Source organism: Spermophilus citellus (genome assembly GCF_964194105.1).
Source record: "Spermophilus citellus genome assembly, chromosome: 1".
NCBI classification, from domain to species: Eukaryota; Metazoa; Chordata; class Mammalia; order Rodentia; family Sciuridae; genus Spermophilus; species Spermophilus citellus.
In genome coordinates, this window is record NC_138182.1 from 141,351,894 (window position 1) to 141,373,924 (window position 22,031).

Here is a 22,031-nt window from a genome sequence, read left to right on the forward strand (position 1 = left end):
GGGAATCCCTCGCACTCCCCAAGCCTCAGTCCCCTCGGAACAAGGACGAGGCTGTTCTAGGTGGTTTCCGTGAGCCCTTCCAGCCCTGGCACCCTGTGTGGCTGTTTAGGCAGCAGCCCCAGAACACATGGGGCAGGCGGGTTGGGGTGTCTGGTCAGGACAGCCCACCGCAAGGAAAGGGAGAAAGAAATAAAAGACAGAGAGAGAGAGAGAGAGAGAGAGAGAGAGAGAGAGAGAGAGAGAGAGAGAGAGAGCGCTTTGGCTCTGGGAGAAGGGGGAGGTAGGCCAGGGGAAGGAGGAGACAGAGAAGGAGGAGGGACCGCGGGCGGAGGGGGAGATAGACCCAGCCCAGAGCTCTGAGTGGCTTCCTGTGGCCTGTCTCTAAACCCCTCCACATTCCCTCGGACCTTCAGACTGCGAGTGCGCTCTGCCTGCCGCCTGCCCGCCACCAAGGTAAGTGGCACGCTGTTCCCTTCTATGGCTGCACCCACCCAGATCGCTCTAGGCCACTTCTCTAGCAAGGGACAGGAAGCGGTGCTAGGGGATGCGTGTCTCCCTGGGGCTCCATCACAACTGCCCCAGAGGGCAGGATCCCAGACCCTTGTGCCTGTTGCTTTTTCAGAAGGTGGATGCACAGTGCAACTTGGTTTTCCTTTTAGGTCTGCAGGAAACAATCTCTGTCCCTGGGGAAGTGTTTTCTCTCTGTGTCTCTCTCCACGCCCGGCTCCCTGCTGGCAGAGGCTCCCAGCCTGTCCTCTTTGCCCCCTCCTCTTCTCCTGGGAATCTGATCCTGTCACAGCTACCACAGGGACCTGACCGGCAAACAGAGTTAGTCCTGCTCCCTAGACTTTGTTCGGGGTCGGGGGACTCTGTTTTCCAAAAGGGACTTTGTACAAATGATAAATTGACCCCTGAAAGGCAAAGGGAGGGGGCTTCACCTTTAATCAGCACCTGCTCTGGGAAGGCTGGTCTCCCTTGAGTTCTTCACAAACACACACACCACCACCCATACTCCTACGCCTGTTAGCCTGAAATGGCACCTGGCACAGCCAGTCCTGGGCTGGCCATTGTCCCTCCTGGGCTCCCTGGGATGGTCAACTCAGGAACTCCTCATCAGTAGCCTTTACCGTTTCTAGATCTGAGGATATCAGATATCATCCAGCCAAGGCACAGGGAGCAGGGTGTGGCAGGAGGTGTCCTGGAAAGGGAGGGAGGGGGCAGGTAGGACCCCTAGGGCCCCAAGCCCCTCTGTTGTGAGAAGTACAAACTCCATACCGAGCTGGGTCCAACCTGTCTGATGTTAGGGCATCTTCAGACGTGTCCCCCACCTTTCTTCATCCTCCTTGGCTCCTCCAAGTGTCCAGTGGACTTCCTGTGTCCCGAGATGAGTCTCCTCAAAAGCACGCAGAGAGACCTGCACCTTCCCCAGGGAGGACGGTATTTAGCATCACTAGTCCTAGTCCCCTGAGACTAAATTCCCATATACCCCAGTTCTGGTGGTTTGGTGAGAAGCAACCCCTAGGTAGGATGGCGGACTTCAGGAACACTGTTGGTGAACTGTCTTAGGTAAGTGTCTCCTTTGCATTTAGCTTTGTTATCTGTAAAGGAAGAGGGTTGGTCTTTGGGGCACTGGGAGTCCTTGGAAACTTCCGAGGAAGTCCATGAACTGCCCTTTGAGTAGGTTTCAAGCCCTCTGTGAGTCCCTTAAAATTGTGTATCTGGAGAGACAGAGTCAGACAGAGACAGAGACACGGAGATACAGTTTCTAGGCTTAAGGTATTCTCCATGGGTGCCTGACCCCCCAAAATATCAGAGGGCACAATGTAGGGGAATGGACTAGGCAAGGAAACAAATTTATATTTGCAGGAGGGTGAAAAATGCTGTAATGGTGGTGGTTGGGGAAAGAGAGAGTTAACTTGCAGCCATCAGCTGCCACATCGACAAAGCCCGGAGCAGGGACGTGGAGGGAGGGGGAGGGGGTTGCCTGGAGAAGAAATCAACTTTTGAAACTTTCTCCAAGTCCCACCCACCAAAAGGCTCTTCTCTGCCGTGACTCACTCTCCGAGGAATGCGAGTTACCACGGCAACCTTTTTTTCAGGGTCTCTGCCTGCTGGCTGGGAGGGGACGCTGGGAACACTCAGAACGTCAGGCTCACTCTCAATGTCCCCACCCTCCTTCTCCCCCCTCCCCCATACAAGGATGACTGCAAAGCTCTAGGCCCTGTCCAGATCTCCCAGTGTCCCAGGAAGCCAAGGACTGTGATAAGCTCCCTAAACTGGGTATTCAAAGATTTTTCTTTTCTTTTAGCTGAGCTCAGAAGCTGTCATCTGACCTTGAACTAATGGGTCCCCTTTCTGAGTTCCAGTTTCCTCCTGGGTTAAAGGGCAATAACGGCGGCCTCCTCGAGAGAGTATTGCATGGATGAAATGGGATAATGCATTTCATAATGCACTTTATGCTCTGGGTTTTTAGAGGTGATGGATTTATGGAATCCAAAGAGCTGGCAAAATGATTCCCAGCTTTTTTCCCCTGGTGGCTCCATCGTTTCAGGCTCTGTGTAGAACTTCTCTTTACTAAAAGAACAGCCAGGCATATCTTTTTAAAAACTCATGTTAACATTTTGACTTGAGGACCTTGTCTATGTCCCAAGAGTGAGAGACCCTCCCCTGCAAGCAGAGAGAGCATGGGCCCAGGGAGCCAACAGACATGGTTCCAACTCAAGAGCCGGTGATGTTGGGAAAGACACTATCCCTCTCTGGGCCTCAGTTTCTTGATCTGTTACATGGGAAATCCAAGCTAGACGGTCTCCAGGCACCCGGCCAGCTCTAAAGCCCTGAGAACCCAAATCTCAGCCACTCCCTTCCTCTGGGGGAATAGCTGGCCTACATTTTGAGCAGCACTTCTCTCCTCCCCAGTGCAAAGGAAACTAGAGAGAAAGGGCCTGGGGACCCAGGGCTGCCTAATGGCCTCCATCTGTAAAGATTCCTTAACCAATAGCATAGCTGGGGTTGCTTCTCAGAACAGCAGCTTTCTTCGCTGAAAATAAACTATAAATAGGAAAAGATGGTGGAAAGGAACGAGCAGAACTGAAGATGTGAAGTAAACAGTTGAACATTTGGCTTTTGAGGTTATTTAGGATGTTGATAAGTATGCGGAGATAAACAGGGACAGACACAAACCCACCTGGGGGCACAGTGTAAACACCGACTCACCAACAGGCGCCACTGGCACAGCTAAAAATAAATGCTTCCTGTATAAGCTGGCGCAATGTCGTGCGCCCACCTACCTCTCCCTGATCAATACTTTGACACACACACTCACAGAATGCCGATTATAACAAGGGACCGATATGTAATGCACATGCATCCCCTAACAACCCTTATGTTTTAGAGACAGAGAAATTGGAGTTAAGGACGGGAAAAGAACTCATTTGAGGTCACAGGACAGGTTGGAGTCTGAACCAGGCTTCCAGGTGTTTTGAACCATCCAGGTATTCGCCATGAGTGTCTCCCACCCACTTCTGGTGGGTTTGGAGTTGGGCTCATGTACCGTCCTCCACAGGCCGTAAATCCTGTGGGCATAAGTGATTGGTAATACTTTCTCTCTCCCCTTTGCTGGCCCTCAATGGCCTGTCCCAGCCCATGTGGCTTTGTCATTAGGCTCAAAGGGCCAACTACTGTGGCTAATCAGTGGTTGCTCATTTGCTTCCTGCTGGCTCCCTCCCTGACCTCCAACTTAGAAGGAGAGGACGGGATCTGGGCTGAGCTTCCAGGCAGCCCAGGGATAGTGAAGTTCCCTGTCCTCCACAGCACAACCTGGATCCTTCCTGCTCTCACTTCCAGCCTCAATGGTGAACCCAAGGACAACCGGGCTGTACAGGGCTAGGGCTGGTGTATACTAATTTGACAGAATAATTTAGGAAAGCAGCCCTCTCTTTCTCTTTAGCCAAGAAATGTCTTAGATGGCAAAGGGACTCTGCCCTGGTCCACCAAGTGATAGAGCTTGGTGTCTAGGGAAGAGATAGCTCTCCCCAGAGCTGGGTTCTTCCAGAAACTGGTATCAACTCCTCTCATTTGGGGATCCCTCTGGGTCCCTTGTGTTAGTCATAGCATTAGGATTTCAGATTTGTCATTTAAAAAAAAAATCTAGATATTTATGAGAAAGACACCAGCTTGCTATATGACCCTGAGTGATTTATTTTTCTTCTTTAAACCCCAATTTTTCTCTCTTGAAAACAAGAGGCATGGCAAAGAACCTTCGTGTGGCCTGACAATGGTAATCCATCCTTAGTGGCTATCAAAAGAACTGTGTTCAGCATTATGATACCACTCTAGACTTTTGGGGAAAGGGCATATGGTAGATTAGTAATGTCTGCCACGTGAACAAGAAGGTTGTGGAAGGCAGATATGCCACATGTTTGCTATCCTTTAGGCCTTTCTTGGATGTGACAGCCTGGATACTTTGATCTAATTTCTTATCCCCTCCATTTGTGGTCACCCCTGATGCAGCAATGGTCCTCTAGGGGGCGCCAAGGAGGCTGCTTGGGGCTCCACCCTGAGCCTCTGCCTGCCGTGGTGAAACGTGGCATTTCAGGAGATTTTATGGAATCTCAGCCAGGCTGATTACAGTCTCAGAATCTGGAGCCGCCTCTGAGTTGTCCTCAAAGCTCTCCAATCGTAGGTTTTATTTTATTTTTAAAAATTTTATTTATTTATTTGTTTATCTTTGGGTCTGGGGATTAAACCCAGGGATGATTTGCCACAGAACTACATTCCCAATCCTCTTTATTTTTTGAGACAGGGCCCTGCTTTGCTGCTGAGGCCAGCCTTGAACCTTCGATCCTCCTGCCTCAGCCTCTCAAGTCATTGGGATTACAGGTGTGCTCCACTGTGCCCAGCCAATTCTGGATTTTAGCATTCTCAGTGCCCTCACCATTTACCTTAGCTTCTTCCCTTCCATCAAGAAATATTACACGTGGAAAAGATGTTGTGTCCACCGAGAACTAAAAAATAAATATTAAAAATTCTCTCTCTCTCTCTCTCTCTCTCTCTCTCTCTCTCTCTCCCCCCACTCTCTCTCTTTAAAAAAAAAAAAAAAGAAATATTACACGTGGAAATGAAATGTCTATGGCCAGTGGGGAGAGGCGATACTCCAAAAAGCTTTTGCCTGAGTTGGCTCGTAAAGTCTGAGCTGAGCTGGGCAAGGTGGCAAAGGCCTATAATCTCAGTGACTCAGGAGGCTGAACCAGGAGGATCACAAGTTTGAGGCCATCGTCAGCAACTTAGTGAGTCCCTAAACAACTTGGTGAGACCTTATTTCAAAATAAAACATAGAAAGGGCTGGAGATGCAGCTCAATGGTAAAGCACTCTTGGGTTCAAATTCCTGGTGCAAAAAAAAAAAAAAAAAAAAAAAAAGAAAGTCTAAGACTGCTTTGCCCAAGGGTTTCCATCTGTTTCTAAAAGAACCTGAGATGTTCCAAGATGTCTCAAGGTACAGCTTAGTGGGTAGAACTTCCAGCCCTCAACTCCACTCCAGTTGTACCTCCTCTTGTTTTTCAAGCTTATTTATTAATCAGACATATTCACATGCTTAACAGATGCAAAAACTTCTACTTGCTTGAAATATGGGATTTCTGCAGGAAGCTTGGTTGAAGGAGTATTTTCTGCTTTACTTAATTTTGAACATCACTGATCTGAAACAGATTCCTGAAACCAGGCACAGTGAGTGGTACACACCCATAATCCCAGCAACCTGGGAGGCTGAGGCAGGAGGATCACAAGATCAAGACCAACCTTGAATTTAGTGAGACACTCAGCAAATTAGCAAAATCTGTCACAAAATAAAAAAAAGGATGGAGATGTAGCTCAGCGGTAAAGTGCCCCTGTGGTCAATTTTCAGTACCTCTCCCAATAAACAAACAAATATATAGAACAGCCTCTTTGTTGGACAGTCAGGACAGGGTAGCTTAGATCCAGAGAGGAAAGAAGTCTTCTCCAATTTTGCACAGTGATCTGGGAGTGAAACTTGATCTCAAGACCCCTGACTTCTACTTCACAAGGCCACCTCTGAGTGACTGGGTCTGGTCCCAGGACATGAACAGGAGTGCCAGTGTCCCCACCTTGGCCACAGTGCCACGTCTCTGACTTGGCTGGGCCCAAGCTCTGTGGAGCCCACCCTCCCTGCCTCTGAGTCCTGGCTCCTGGCACATGGCTTCCTTTCTTAGCCTCTAAACTTGTTTTCCTCCCTTTGGGATTGTTTACAAGCAACATGTGATTTTGGAACCCTTGTTTCCAAGCCAGACAGTGGGAGTGAAATGCTTGGCTTGCGTCAGCAGCCCATTAAGAGGCCAGCCTGGGGCCTGGCCATCCTGACTGCACTCTCTGGAAGCTAGGCTGGTCTCCCCCAGGCCAATCTGGGCAATATTTCTTCTGTTCCACCCCAACACACCTTTCCCCTGGGCAAACAGACAAAGAGCTGGGATTCTTTCACAGAATTATTGAGGGGGATGGAGATTCTGGATGCTTGGATTCTAAGATGTTCTTCTGGACCACATTGCTTACTGTTTTCCTAGTGCCCTCTAGTGCAGATCATCTATGAGCCTTTCGAGGTAGGTATGTTATTCTGTCCATTCCACAGACAGAGGAATTCGTTGAGACTCAAGAGAGGCAAAGCTGGTTTCTGAAGATCCCACAATTGCTAAGTGGCCGAGCCAGGACTTGAACCTGTACATTCTGGCTCCAGTGCCCATGAGCTTACCTTTGTGCTGCGTTGCCATTACAACCACTGTTCTAGTATGGTAGTCACTAGCCACAGCTGGCTATTTAGATTTAAATTAATTACAATGAAATATGATAAAAAATTCTCTTCACTTGCTCTGGCCACATTTCAAGTACTCAATGATGACACATGGCCAAGAGCTGCTGCACCTGGCAAAGGCAGATATAGAATACTGTCATCATCTTAGAAAGTTCTTTTGGATCACAATCCTCCCTAAACTCTTTTCACTCAAGTTAAGATCTAAGGATGGCAGATGGGTGTACTGGTGCACACCTGTAATCCCAGATGCTTAGGAGGCTGACCCAGGAGAATCCCAAATTCAAGGCCAGTCTCGGCAAGTTAGTGAGACCCTGTCTCAAAATAAAAAATGAAAAGGACTGTGGTAGAGTGCCCTGAGTACCATCCCCAGTACCACATACATGCACACACACAAAAAAAAAAAGGAAAGAAAGAATGAATGAAAGATAAGATAGAAAGAAATTGATTTGATGATTGAAACTCAGGTTCTGTGATTCTCTTCTAGGAGCCTAAGATGATTCTGAGTCACACGATCTAAAATTCCGATTCTGAGATTTCCTCCAGTTCTGACACTCAGTGACTTTTCAGCGAGAGCCCCAGAGAAGGCCATTGATGTTTGTGGGGAGGCGAGCTGGGGGGCTGGCTGTACTTTTCCATCCCTAGAGTCTTTCTAAAGACAGAGAAGTGACCTTGAGTTTCGGGTCCTGCTGGCAGCCCAGGACGGGTTTTCGCTGTCTCCAGAGCAAATAAAGGCAAAGGACAGGAGGCCGCCCTGACAGGGTGGGGGCATGGGTTCTGCGCTTGGTGGCCACCAAACCAAGGGAAATACACCTCCAGTGCCTCCTCTGACCAGGCGCTTCTTTTCCTAGCACTGTGGCTAGTTCTGCCCAGCGGGGGCTGTTTAGGTGACCACTTGGGAGGGAGCAGGCGCTACCAGAAATGGCTCCCTGAGATGGAGAACAGACCAGTAGCGGAGGGCGGCTGCCTGGGTCCTCCCCCAACCCTTGCTGCTCATGCCCCAGAGCTATCAGCTCAGCTCTCTAGGGGGTCTCAGTCTTCTCATCTGTACTCTTAGGCAGGAAGATCTATCTGCTCTGAGCCCTCCATGGGATGCTGGATTGTCTTCCCTAGAGACAAGGTTTTAATTTAACCCTGGTTTATACAGAGGGTGTTTGGGCTGTCAGTGGGCATACTAGACCTAGGTTTGATTGGCACAGGGTCACAGCTGGTGAGTCCTGAACGCTGGGTCTCGACACTGGCTTCTGACCTCCCTGGGGTGACTCTTATGCCCCACTAGCTTTGCAGGGTGGACCCCAGCCTCTTTGGCCAGCGGTGTTTTACAGAACCTCAGACAGGTATCTCATGGGCATGCAGGAAGAATGGCTGTGCTTCCAGAACAGTCCAGCTGCTTCCCTTTCCTTTGTCACCCTGTCGTCTTGGAGGAAAAGGGTTCTAGGACTGGGAATGTAGCACTGTGGAGCATAACTCCTCTATGAAGCTGTGTTTCATTTTCAACAATCTCTACCTGCATATCTCCTCTGCCCCTACCCCAGTCTCAGAGCATAATCCCTATTAGGCTCACCCACTCCGTGAGAGGAGGGTCTGTCAAGCTGGAATGTGCCTAGATGCTGCGTGACTGTGGGCAGGGGCTTCTTCCCTTTGACCTCAGACTCCCTGGGAAAGCAGGACTCGGGGACTCTAACACACTGTCTGCCCAGCATTTGCCACCAGGCTCCAAGGGGCCAGCATATATGTGAGAGTGCCCAGGAACCATAAAGCCCAGCAAAACATAGGCCAGAGATGGGGATGGCCGAGAGGGTGCCTGTGCAGCCAGAGAGCCAACCAACAAAGCTTCTCCCTGGTCATGGCTGAGGGACACTTCTGTGTCTGTGTCCCTGCTCAGATGAGGGACACAGACTCTGAAGAGCACATCTTTCTGGCTCTCTAATCTGAAGCTCATTACATTTCCAGACCTAGCTGGACTATTTCTCCAGTGACATGACTTCTCTGACATTGTAGTTTAGATGGGGTGACTCTTTGTTGTTGTTCCAACTGCCAGTCTCACTTTGATCCTAAAACTTTCATCTCAGACAAGTCCTTCATTGATGCCTCCTCTCCTGTCCCATTTGCCCAAAGCCACATGCAGGGGTTGTTTAACTTATGTCTTCCAAATGGGGAAGAAAGGCGGAAGACTTTTTCCACTTGAGCCTGGGGAGACAAGTGAACAACTGTGTGAAGGAGAGGAACATTCCAGAGACTTCCTGAAGAAGGAAGACTGGACTCCTTGGAGAGCTGGGGCCATTGTGAAGCAATGCCAAGCTCGCACGCCAATTCCTTTAAATTCCTGTTAGTTTTATATCGTGCACACCTCATAAAACAGGGGCTGAGGATTTCTGTCTCTTTGAGCCCAGTGAAGGACCATTATGAAAGCTGTTTTTCCTCTGTCAGTTGCTTATACCCAAATACTGTCATCCAAGGAAAGATGGGTGATGCCCAAGGACAGGACACATACCAAGACCAACTTGTGCCTGTGATTTTTTTTTTTTGGTGTTGGGCACTGAACCCAGGTCTTACCATGCTAAAGAAGCACACTACCACTGAGCAACACCCCAGGCTTGCCTGTGGCATTGCAAGAGCATTTTAAGCCCAGTCTATCTCAAAGTTTATCTGGTCTAACATCCTCAACTGACAGATGGAGAAACCAAGAGAGGACAAAGGACTTAACTAACATAGTAAAGTCTTAAGGTAGAACAAGAACCCCTGGCATTTAATTGAGGAATTCCACAATGTTAGGGAACTCCCACCACCATGCTTGGTCAGTTGAGAAGTCTTGGAAGGACCCGGGGATGATGAGCCCGATGGGAGTTGTAGAGACAAGAGAGGAAAGAAAGGGCTGCCCTTGACTGAAAAGCTATTTGGGGACAAAGGGAGCAGGTTTGTTCTGGGTGGTGCAGAAAGACAGAAATGATAGACCAGGAGAAGCTTGAGGGATGCAGATTTGAATCAGAATAAGGAAGAACTTTCTAAAGCAAATTGGAAATGAAAGCCCATTTAGTTAACACAAGAAGTAAAATGTCCCCATCACAGACCCTTTGTTGGGGATGAGATTTTGACATCGAATCATCAAAGATTCTGCTCCAAATTACCTCATAGCCATGAGTATTAGAGTCTAGGGTTTAGCATCTAGAGACCCAGGTCTTATCAGTGATCTGGGCAGGCAGAGGAACTTTCTAGATCTTAACTAACATCCCCTGTGCAACATATAAGAAGCATTTGGATGGCTTCCTTGGAGAATCCAAAGAAGTGCTGCCTTTTCTGGGTAGAATAGAGAAAAATGTGGTCACCCTCAAGTTTCCATGGGTCACACTCGAAGACTATGGTTTGTTGTAAACGTGGATCTCATTGTTTCAGATTGTCAGGAGGTTGCTCTCTATTAACTTCTCCCACTGCAGAGGGGGTAGGAAGGAGACAGAAGAGGAGGAGGAGGAGGAGGAGAAACTGGAGAATAGGAAAGAAAATAATCTTAGAACATAAGGGATTAAAGGGCCCTTGAATTAGCATGACCAAACTCGACTAATTAGCCCATCACCTTGATTGAAATGCTTTAAAAACTTAAACAAGTGTATTTTTATTTATCATTACCATAAAAGGAAAAATCTGTGTACCTTTGTTATAAATAGAAGGAAACTGTAAAAAATGAACAAAAACCAAACAAGACAACTTCATTGAATCCCAGCGGTCTCTAGCTTCCTGTGGGGGCTCTGAGCCAGAGGGCTGCTCTCGGTCATAAAGGAGATGAGGGCTAGAGATGTCCAAGACCTTAGCCCTCAACCTAGACTTTCTCCTCATATAATCATGATTGAAAGAATACGGCACGGAACCACCTTCCTCCCCCATCTTACACCACCATTTAACACATAAACCATCTAAAGCCAACCCACATATTCCAGGGATGTAGAAGTAACTCATGGAAGTCTCCACCTCTCTTCCCGCAGGGTTCCCAGCACCATGAGGGCCTGGATCTTCTTTCTCCTTTGCCTGGCCGGGAGGGCCCTGGCAGCTCCTGTGAGTACTCAGGATCCTATCTTCCCTCTCTTAGCTTCCACTGCCTGCTCCAGGGAGTCTGAACCTGTCAGCCCTGCATATTCAGAGGGGCCAGGGACTCCCCCATCTCAAGTCAGTTGTCTCATTTGTAAAAATTGATTTCTTTTAAGCCACGAAGCTCAGAAGAAAAATTGGGATGAGGACCGGTTGGGGGAGGGTCCAGAGAAGAGAGTTCTGTGGAACTTGAAGATGAACTCTTTATCAGTTAGAGCTTCTGGCCGGGGATTAGGGTTGCCAGGGAAGTGGCCTCTCAGTCATGAGAGGAATTCAAGCAGTCAAGTGTGAGGGGGGGACAGGGATGGTGTTAGGAGAGAATCCAGCCAGAGAGGGATGGCTCCGTTTCTGAATCCGACTCCAATCTAATCAAATGGGGCTGAGGGGAGGTACAAGTGTAGATTAGGTGCTCTATAGCAGCAGAAATACTTTTGCAAACTAAATATTAGGCTGGCCTAGATAGTTGGATATAAAACACACGAAAGGGGAGCCTCCCTGGTGTTCCCTGCTTTGTCCTGTGCCCCCCACCCCCCACCATGGCAGTCCGGAGGCAGCCTGGGGAGTCTCCACACACTGGCCTGGGTCCTGACCTCTCTGAACCCCACTTTCTCTTTCCAGCAACAGCAGGAAGCCCTGCCTGATGAGGCAGAGGTGGTGGAGGAAACGGTGGCCGAGATGACCGAGGTATGTGGCACCCGTGGCCCCCCTCTGCCCATGCCTTCCCTGGGCAACCCAGAACTGGTACTGTGGGGCTCCATGCTGGAACAGGGCATCTGTCACCTTCCTGTGTGTACACACAGCATAGATTGACAACCTATTCTCCCAAATCCCAACACGCTCCTGAATGCTTCCCAAATTTTCAATAGAATCCTATAGTTGGGAGGCATGATTTGGAAATTTTTAGTTTTTTCCTGCATGATCACCCACGGGTCTCCCCTTGCACAAACAGATGAACGGGGATCTACGCAGGTGTGGCTGGCAGGGTGAGGGGGCTTGGCATCCCTTCTGGCCCTAACACCCTTGGGCATCAAAACAGAATTCCAGAGCGCTACAGAACATTTAATCTAAGATTAACAAGAAGTGTGTTTAATAAATTAAGAAGTTAATAGTAAATATAAGATTCAATCTAAATCCCCAACCCTGACATTTGTGTGGTGATCTGGGCTCAGCCCACCCTTCCACCTCACTATCCTCTCCTTGTGGGTATCTGAAGCTTTGGGCAAGCCCCCTCCATCTTCACCCCTCACTTCTAGGTCTGGGGTGAGGGTGGGGACCATTTGATTGATTCTCTTCCTTCCATCTCAGGTAACCGTGGGATCCAACCCTGTCCAGGTAGAAGTAGGCGAATTTGAGGATGGTGCCGAGGAGGAAACCGCAGAGGAGGTGGTGGCTGAAAGTAAGTCCTTCGCCTGTGACTGCATATCCAATGTTCCTTTGGCTGATTGGGCCTGGAGCCTGAGGCCAGCCTACTCAAGAAAATGCAGGGTGCGGTCCTCAGTGGGCCAAGGAGAAAGCCGAGGAGACGGCTTGGTCTTGGAGGTTGGGAATACTCTTTGGCACGCAGTCCTGGGACCGATCTATTTATAGCCAGACCATGTGTGCTCTGAATGGCAGGAAGGGAAGTTCCCCAGCTGGGAATGGACTTCTCCCCTTTCAGCTCTTTGCCCTGATTCCGAAGTTGGATTTCACATTCCCAGTGGGGTCATGAGTCACGTCTGTTTCCCCAGATGGCTTGTGGCCTCTGTCTCAGCCTAAGCCCCTGCATAGGAGCACGCCTGAGAATGGAGATCGGAGCGGTCACACTTTATTACCTTATCTGATTGTCACTCAGCCCAAGAAAATAAGGCCCCGAGGAAGCAAAAGCAGACAAGAGTCCTAACATTACCCACGGAGTCAGTACCCAAGGTGGGGAAAGACCAATGAACCTCAGGGTCGTGCTCTCAGGTTGAGTAGCTGTACCCCAGGGGTCAAGAGCATGGACTCTGGAAGCAATCCAACCAAGGTTTGAATCTAGACTTCTCCAGGAGAGCTTGCCAGCCCCTCTGACCCTCACCTTGCTCCCCTCTGGCATGGGAATGATGAAGTCATAGACCCTCATCCTGGGCCTGTTGGAAGGGGAAGGAACCAAAGCAACAGAGAACTTGACCCCATGCTGCAGAGCGGCATCCAGTAAGGGATGATTATAACAGCCACAATTAAGCGTCAGGAGGAAATGGCTAGATGCAGTTCCCATCCTGAGGGGATAAATAACAGGCATTTGGACGGAGCTGGCACAGAGCTTTTGTTGGAGCAGGCAGTTGTCTCCTGAGTCATGTTCCTTCCCTGTCCACGCCCACCTCATCCGGGGTTTACAGACGCAGCTGGCTCTATTGTCTCAGCCCCGTCTCCCTTTTCCTTTATAGACCCTCACTGCTCCATGACCACAGCTGACTTGCTAAGCCATTCTGGAAAGTCTGTCCTGGATTCCCGAAATGCCTCTCTGTGATGGTTCAGCTGAAAGCTGAGACCACAATTCTTGGTTGCTTCAGTGTCAGGGAGGCCATCTGGCATCCCAGTGTTTCAGAGACCCAGATTGAGACCCTAAAAAGTACCTGGTCCCGACCTTGGATTGAACCTCTCATTCTCACACTGAGCCATCTGCTCCCCTAAATGTTGATTGCCAGGCTCAGTTGAAGAGCAGGGTGGCCCACCCAAAGCTCAGAATAGGACCATAGCAAATTGTCCAGAGCTCTGCTGGGATCAACCTGGGGTGGACATGATAGCCAGGGGTGCTAACTCCCTGCCCTTGTGCCTACCAGACCCCTGCCAGAACCACCACTGCAAACACGGCAAGGTGTGCGAGCTGGATGAGAACAACAGCCCCATGTGCGTTTGCCAGGACCCCACCAGCTGCCCCGCGCCCATCGGCGAGTTTGAGAAGGTAAGGGCCAAGGGACTGGGCCCTGCAGCATTCGGAACGTCTGCCCAGCAAACCCTGGGCTTGGTGGTTCTACAGGGCAGCTCAGGTCTCAGGAGCCCCATCATTAGATCCAGTCTCAGCAGAAAAGCGGAGCTGAGTCAGGGGCGAGGCTGTCCAACAACCAAGGAGAATCTCATCAACACCATTACGATCCCAGCTCCGTGCTGGATGCACACTCTCAGGACTCCAGAATTCCAAGCTCTACGCCTGACTCGATAGAGGAGAATAAATCCTGTGCAGCTTAGCAGAGTATCATGTCTAAAAATGTTGCTTCTGGAGCCAGATTAGAGGTTGACTTCAAGCCTCCTCTCCATCACTTGTTAGCTCTAAGATCTCAGCCAAGTTGCTGAGTCTTTCACAAATCTCAGTTTTCTCATGTCGAAAGAAGGAATAGGAATGGTCCTTAACTCTAAGGGTTGTTGTGTGGCTTTGTAAGACAATGCCCAGGACATAATAAGTCACCCAACAATGCTATTTATTTATTTATTTGTTTGTTTATTTATTTCATTATTTCTCAAACCTGTCCATTCTGCCTCCAGTATCCATCCATCCATTCATCCAAATCAATACCCACTTATGTCCACCATTGTGTGAGTGGTAACCTAGCTCAGGGCAGCAAATATGGCACCAGCTTAGCTTCTCCTTCTTTAAGACGACATATCCATGTTAGAGCATCACTGGTCACTCTTTCCGCCTCCCAATTCCCGCATCCCGCAGATCACCGATGCCAGGAATCCCTCCTCTGTACCACAGCCACTTTCTGACTCCTGTCTAGCTGAGCCCTCAGCATTGCTGCTTGGCAACCCTTATGATCAGAGGTTCCCATGGAGATTGGGGGCTCAGCATGCGGTCGTGCCATAGCTATGATCTATTACAGCGATGCGTGGAGGATACAGCCAGAACCTAAGTGGGAAAGACCCAGGCAGAGACTGGAGGATCCATGGGAGGCCTGAGTATTCTCTTCCTCTCTTCCACATGGAGTTCACTCTTATCCCAGCTTCAAAAATGCAGATACCTGTTTCTGCTCAAAGAAGCCCACCCAGAGACTCAGCACCCAGCGTTTTGATGGGGATGAGCACCTAGGCACCCTCTGCCTAGTGTGTACCAAAATTCCAGACTCCCAGGGGACAGCAGATGTTCAACATGAAGTGAAGCGTGTGCCTGAGCAGGCTAGGTTGAGTGAGCCTCCCTATCAGTTAGGGGAAGATTTGTGACAGTGCAGAGACCCGCTCACAGCCAGGTTCCCTGACACTAGCCAGAGGCCAACCTCACAAGAAGGCCTTTTTAAGGACACCAATCTCCCATCTCTCATGTCCACTCTTGTCTTTTTTCCTGTCCCCATCTTTGGCTGGTCATTCAAATGTCCTCCTGGGTCTGCGTCCTGGCTCAGTTGTGCCTTTGCTCTGAGGACCATCAGTGGCTCTCAGCATGGGCTGACCTCTGGCCTGGGAGCCTAGAGAGTGGGCTCTTGTCCCAGCCCCACCACCAACTCCCTGCGTGACCTTGGGCTCATCACATTCCTGGCTTGGCCCTCGGTGTCCCCATCTCTGAAACCAGCCAGTGTGGGCCAGCAGAGGGCTTTGGGAATGAGGAAGGGGCTCTGTGCTTGGCCAACAGGTGTGCAGCAATGACAACAAGACCTTCGACTCCTCCTGCCACTTCTTTGCCACAAAGTGCACCCTGGAGGGCACCAAGAAGGGCCACAAGCTCCACCTGGACTACATCGGGCCTTGCAAATGTGAGTCTTTCCTTGGGCCCTTGGCTGCCAGCTTAGGGAGGGAGCCCTGGCACTAGCAGGTGCAGGTTCTACCACCCCCTATGCCATGTGATCTTGAGCAAATCTCTTTCCCCTTCTGAGCCTCAGGGTTCCCATTTATAAAATGAGATGATTGTCTATGGAGTTGTTTCCTTCAGCTCTGAATTAGGACATATCCCAGGAAAGAAGGGAGACATCATAAAAGCACAAGATCAGGGAGGATATCTGGAGCCTCCTACTAGCACCCAAGACAACCACATTTCTTTTCTCTAATGATGAAGAAGTTCTTGTAGAAGGCTAACTCAAATCTTTCCTGCTTCAATACTGTAAAGCAAAAATAATATTTTAACCTGGGCCTACAAAGTTTTGTTTTTTTTTTAGTGTTTGAATTTGAGTGCTTTAACCTAGGGGCATGCCTGTCAGTTCCTTTTAAGCTCTGTTCCTCAATATTGTCATAGGCCCTTTATTCCAGTGCATTTCTATCTGCCTTCTTAAGACACACAATGACCAACCTCCTCTCAAAACCAGGGAGTCAGGTGTTTGAGAGAAAGGACTCCAGGGTGTCCTAGGCCCTTTATTAGTGTTCCCAGTTGCAGATTCCCCTGGCCCATAGTTTGAGACACCCCAGACCACTCGTTCCCTTGCAAGATGACACCCATTGCATCCCCAGTACCTTCTGGTACAGGTGGCACTAGGAGAATGGCTCACCTGCCTCAGGTGTGCAGGCTGCAGAAAGGTAGAGGACAGGCAGAAAAGAAGGTTCTCCTTGTGATTAGCTCTGTTGCTAATTATGGGGCCCAGGGTGTGAAATGGGTGGAGATGTTGGGATGGCTCTGATCATGTGGTCTGCAGTAAGCCCCTTCCTCCACTGACCTCCAGTGCGTCCAAGAAGAGGGTGGACTTGGATGAAATCTCCAGGTCTGATCTCTGGGAGGCTAAGTTATAAAGGCCAGGATGGAGTCATTATCTCTGAGAAAGTTCTGGAGGCTCAGTTTTCCTGATTCCTCTGTCCCCGACCCAATAAGCCTGCCAAGCTCATTCCTCAGCCTCCTGTCTTCAAACGCCTCCTGACATTTGACGTAGTGCAGGCTCAGCCTCTGCAGGCCTCACACCCACGGCCATCACCCAGGAAGGTGACCCTGACCCTAGAAGTGCAGATCAAGGTCAAGGAGGCAGAGGGATGCCTCCGCACATCCCCATTTCCAGAGCATTCTCCCCACAGGGTCTCCTGGGAGGAGCTGCTCAGAGGTGGGGAGCAGTGTCCCAAGGCACTGGGTGAAGTGGCCGTGGGAGTCCAGCTTGGGTGTGGAGTGGCTTGGGCAGCGTGTCAGCTCTCAGGCAGGGAGAGTCTGGGCTGACAACCCATGTGTTCTGGACCCTAGACATCCCCCCTTGCCTGGACTCTGAGCTGACCGAATTCCCTCTGCGCATGCGTGACTGGCTCAAGAATGTCCTGGTCACCCTGTACGAGAGGGACGAAGATAACAACCTTCTGACTGAGAAGCAGAAGCTGAGAGTAAGTGGACTCTTTCCTGTCTGGCCTTGCGGGCCCTGGGTTGACTGGGAGCCTATCCTGGCCCTAGAACGAGGCCCTCTCTGTAAGCCTGCGTCCTCCCTGGGAAGCACACTGGCCCTGGGTACCAGGGCATGTGGTTCTCCTTGCTGTCTTTGGAGGCTGACGGGCATCTTAAAGGACCTGAGGAGTCCTGTATGTCCACTCACTTTGTCCAGCCCAGTGTTGAACAAAAGAGACACACATCCTGGGCCTTCTTCCTTCTGCGTTTGTGGATCTTTAATCCAAGATTCTGATACAATGCAAACTCATCAGCTTCCCTTAACCTGGTGCATCAGCTTCTCTGTGGCCAGGAAGCTGCCCTTAAGCACATTATCTAGGTGACCCTGACTGCGGAGCTCTATGAGGACCCTTTCGGGGGTCCCAGGCCTGCCCATTTGTGAGTGAGTGCCTCTGCCCCTTCCTTCTCCTTACTGCGACCTTAGGTCTTGGCTGGTTTCTGTCTGCCCCGGCCTCCTGTCAGAGGTGGGAAGGGCCCTGGTGGGCTTTGAGGTTTTCCCGTGGATCCTTTGTCACCCGTGTCTCTGTCCCCACAGGTGAAGAAGATCCATGAGAATGAGAAGCGCCTGGAAGCTGGCGACCACCCTGTGGAGCTGCTGGCCCGGGACTTTGAGAAGAACTACAACATGTACATCTTCCCCGTGCACTGGCAGTTTGGCCAGCTGGACCAGCACCCCTTTGATGGGTAAGACCCCAGGCCCTCAGGACCACAGGGGCCGGCTCTGGCTTGGCCCTGGAGTGGGTGAAGTCACGGAGTCAGGGCTGGTGGGTTCCCTAGAGGCAGCCAGAAAGCCTCTAGGCAAACTCCACTGTTCCCAGCCTCAGACCCCACAGTTTGTCTGGGGCTTGGAGCAGAAGGAAGAGCCATTTGGAGAAAGGATGTGGATTTGGGAAGAAGAAAGCAATAAGATGCCCTTGTGCCAGAGGTGGAAGTCACCAGGAACTGAAAATACCTCCTTAACTCTGAGAGTGTTGGGACTTGGGTCCCCACCAGTTAGGAAGGAGTACCAGACCCCAGGGGGTACAAGGGTGGCCGGCATGTTCCCTGTCCTTTCGCAGAACATCTGGGAGCAGACCAATCATCCAGCAGAATCTCAGCCCCATCCTGAGGCCCAGTCCCAACAAAGCCTGGAAGTTCCTATAAAATTCAGAGTCAGTTTAAACTACATTGCTTGTCCCTGGCTTGAGGTCACCTGCCCCTTGTCCAAATGACTTATGCAGCACAACAGGCAGGCAGCTGGGCGGTTACGAGGTACACATTGTCTGTTCTGCGCCTAGGACTGTTCCAGGCAGGGACTTTAACAGTGCTCAGAGATCAGGCTCTGTTCTCACCCCTGCCACCACCCGCAGGCCCTCTCTTGTGGCAATGAGAGCCATAACCCAGCTCAGCCCGAAGAAGATACCCTTCCTCTTTTATTTGATCATGAGAAGCAGATGTCTCACACTGGGGACAGGAGGGCCACCCTGCTCAGATGTCTGGGGGAACAACGCTGCACCCTGGGACACTCCTCTCTGGGATGCTCACTGCTAGCTCTTTGTCTAGCCCGTCCGTGGGGATCGTGCCCACCCTGTGGTCCATCCTGGGTGGCTGGGTTCTCCGAGGCTCTGGGAAGCTCCCAACTACTTCTCTCCCAGGCTCTTGACGTGGCAGGGATCCAGCTGAGTCACTCACTGTGATGGAGAGGGGGAAAATCATAGGGGACCCTCTGGAACTCAGGCTGAGCCCTTGGATCCCACGGCAACAACTGGATCTGGAGAGAGGTTTCCAGATGCGCCTGCAGGAAACATGCATCTGGGAGTGTGCTGCAGCCTGGGCTGGGGGAGCCACCTCCTCCTCCTCTGGTCCTAGAGCTGTGGGAGGATTTGCCTATGTCCCCACCCCTCCCTTCAGTATCCCCACCAGTGCAATGAAGCAGGGTGGGGCCCGGGAGTGTTTCTTCCAGTTCAAACATCGTGGGATTCCCTCCATGAATTGCATGGGCTATGAGGTCTAGTTAGGGAAAAAAAAAAAAAAAAAGCATTGAAGTCCCAAAGTTCCCTGGAGTCCCTTGAGGGGAAGAGTGACTTGGGACAAATTGTTAAGGGCGCTGGGAAAAAAAGAAAAAAAAATCACACATGTGCTCTGGAGTCCACGGGTAGCAGGAAGAACAGGAATGGAAGACGGTAGGAGGCAGATCAGAGGAGAATTCCCAGAATACCTTGGACGATATGCAAAACTAAAGCTTTGCAAACTCAGAGCTTCCCTGGACCCTGGCTGCCCGTCCCAGGCCCGGAAGTCAGCACTGTCACTGCTTTGGTGTGTCTCTTTGTAGACCCTTTCTGAGGCATTTGCAGTTGTATAAATGTGTGTTCATACCAGTTTCTGACCTAGCAGTAGCAGAAGTGCTGAATATTTTGATTTTTTTTTTTAAGTTTCTATGCCCCCAACTCTTGGCTAATTAGGAAACAGTTAAATGCTCCAAGAGACCTCTGTTAGTGAGCCCAGGACACCTCAGAAATGGAAGGGTCCTTAGAAATTAGGGTCAGCTCCTCTCCCTCCACCCAGGGGTGGGGAGAGCTGGGCTCCGAGGACCACAGTAGAATCATGGCAGAGCAGGGACAGACCTGGGATCCTGGCATGGAACATTCTCTCTTTCCATGCTGCCGGGCAGGCTCACTACCCGGATGCCTCCTGTGCTGGGGCTTTCCCGCACTCAGGCCCTCCCCCGCCCCTCTCCTGCAGGTACCTGTCCCACACGGAGCTGGCCCCTCTGCGTGCGCCCCTCATCCCCATGGAGCACTGCACCACCCGCTTTTTCGAGACCTGTGACCTGGACAATGACAAGTACATTGCCCTGGATGAGTGGGCCGGCTGCTTCGGCATCAAGGAGAGTGAGTGTCTGCCCGGGGCATGGCGCGGTCCCCCAGGTGGCGGGCTTTCGTCCCCCACCTCTCTGGGGCTGTCTGAGTCCCCTTCTCTGCTGTCTCTGCCCTCTGTGCCTATTTCACCCCTGTGTGCTCTCCCAGGCTGGGTGGGCCTTGCTCTCTCAGGTGTCTTCCAGATCCTCCTCTGCCCCCTCAAGGTCTCTTTCTTGTTCCTTTTCCGTACCTCAAGCTTGGGCCCTCGCTTTGAGCCAAGCACTATTCTGGGAACTGGCAGGCTATGGAGAGGAAGCAGGAAGTGTAACTTGGCGGGTGTGTAAGAGACTGGGACTGGCCAGAGACAGGGGGCAAGTTTCTTCTGTTACTAACACCCTGGGGACCTTGGCCTTGGCCCCAGCCCCCCCTGCCTCTGGATGGGTGGGAATCCAACAGCCTTCCCCTCCAGAGGAGCGCATCTCCTCCACCCAGGGCCTCATGGTAAACTCTCTTTTCTTGCTTTGCAGAGGATATCGACAAGGATCTTGTCATCTAAATCCACGCCTCCTTCTGCAGAACCGGATTCTTTCTCTTTGATCTTCCCGGTCCTGTTTCCCCCTATGTTTAAAATGTTTGGATGGTTGGTTGTTCTGCCTGGGGATAAGGTGCTAACATAGATTTAAATGAATACATTAACGGTGCTAAAAAAAATGGAAGTGGTAACCCAAGTCATGACATTCTTGCTTGTCACTTAACTGGGGGTCGCCCATTCGCGGCCCCACCTTTCTCTTGCCATTGGCACACCGTGGCCATTGTCTTGCTGGTCACGGTGGAAGCTGACCCGCTCAAGTCTGCCTTTGACACACATTGGATCTTCAGATTTTCTATTATTCTGCATGAAACTAATACTCACCAAGTCAGACTTTATGTTAATTTTATTTCAGGGGTTGATGTTGGCTGCCTGGGTCTTCCCCAGGTGGCCTGGAGGTGGGGATGGGAAGTAACAGACATGTTGTTGGCAAGGCCATTCCTGGGACAGTGGTGGGAGAGGTCTCAGGAACCCAACAGCCAGAACCATAGAAAGCAAGTCTATTTTTTTTTTTTAGCCTGGGGCTGTGACTGAAAGATTCTGGGGCCATGTTCTAAAAATACACAAATTCTCATAGAAGCCCATTTCCTCCTTCACCCTGGTCTAATTTCTTTTCACATCAGGCTGTTTGTTTGAACTTTTGGGAGCCTGGGGCCTTCCGTGCTCTGAGGGGGTGGATCAGCTACAAGGACTTCTTCCCTCCTAACTTCTTTTGGAGATTCTGGATTTTTTTTTTTTGGGGGGGGGGTGCTCCAGGAAATGAGAGGCCATTTCAGGCAGGAAGACAAAACCAAGAATGAGACATAGAAAGTAGTAAAGCAGAAATAGTAGAGTTGGGTAAATTGGTTGTATTTTTTTTTTCACATTTTAATGGCTGTCCTAAGTTGCTAGCACGTTCTTTTTTCTTTCCCCTTTGGATCTTCTACTAATCAGAGAAACTTCAAAGTCAATGGGATGGTCAGATCTCACAGGCTGAGAACTCGTGCACCTCCAAGCATTTCATGAGAAAGCTGCTTCTTATTAATTGTGCCAACTCTCACTGTGATGTGAAGAGTTTGACAAATCTTTCAAAATAAAAAGTAATGACTTAGAAACTGCCTTCCTGGGTGATTTTGCAATGTGTGTTTGTCTTGGGCACCTTATTACCCTGACACAACAACGCGTGGACACACGTATCTACACACAACCACACAAATGCAAACCTACCACCATGTTTTTGGGCACACACTGCACATACACACTTATTTATACACAGGGAATATATAGTTGCTGTGAGCACTTATTTATTTGTTTGAGTACTGGGCATTAAACCCAGGGACACTTACCATTGAGCCACATCCCCAGCCTGTTTTATCTTTTATTTTTGAGACAGGGTCTCACTAAGATGCTTAGGGCCTTGCTGAGTTGCTGAGGCTGGCCTT

General features: G+C 50.3%; 1 protein-coding gene across 2 annotated transcripts; it reads left to right on the forward strand.

Annotated features, from left to right (window-relative positions):
• The first annotated feature begins 309 nt into the window (after window positions 1-309).
• SPARC (secreted protein acidic and cysteine rich) lies at window positions 310-21,709 on the forward strand. 2 transcript variants are annotated; one of them, XM_081279935.1, is made up of 10 exons: window positions 310-453; window positions 10,793-10,862; window positions 11,517-11,579; window positions 12,201-12,291; window positions 13,694-13,815; window positions 15,472-15,592; window positions 16,993-17,126; window positions 17,720-17,868; window positions 19,906-20,054; window positions 20,549-21,709. In XM_081279935.1, exons 2-10 carry the CDS (start codon window positions 10,806-10,808, stop codon window positions 20,575-20,577), a joined length of 915 nt encoding a protein of 304 aa, XP_081136061.1. In that variant the 5' UTR covers window positions 310-453; window positions 10,793-10,805; the 3' UTR covers window positions 20,578-21,709. The 2 variants fall into 2 exon arrangements, with proteins under 2 accessions (XP_081136061.1, XP_081136060.1); XM_081279934.1 differs by having other exon boundaries at window positions 311-453; window positions 11,514-11,579.
• The last annotated feature ends 322 nt before the right edge of the window (window positions 21,710-22,031 follow it).

Bases quoted from the DNA above. Each gene is read 5' to 3' on its own strand.
- SPARC (XM_081279934.1), top strand. From the start codon at position 10,806: ATGAGGGCCTGGATCTTCTTTCTCCTTTGCCTGGCCGGGAGGGCCCTG. The intron at 12,292-13,693 runs GTAAGTCCTTCG...TGTGCCTACCAG, and splicing joins AGAGGAGGTGGTGGCTGAAA to ACCCCTGCCAGAACCACCAC. The intron at 20,055-20,548 runs GTGAGTGTCTGC...CTTGCTTTGCAG, and splicing joins CTGCTTCGGCATCAAGGAGA to AGGATATCGACAAGGATCTT.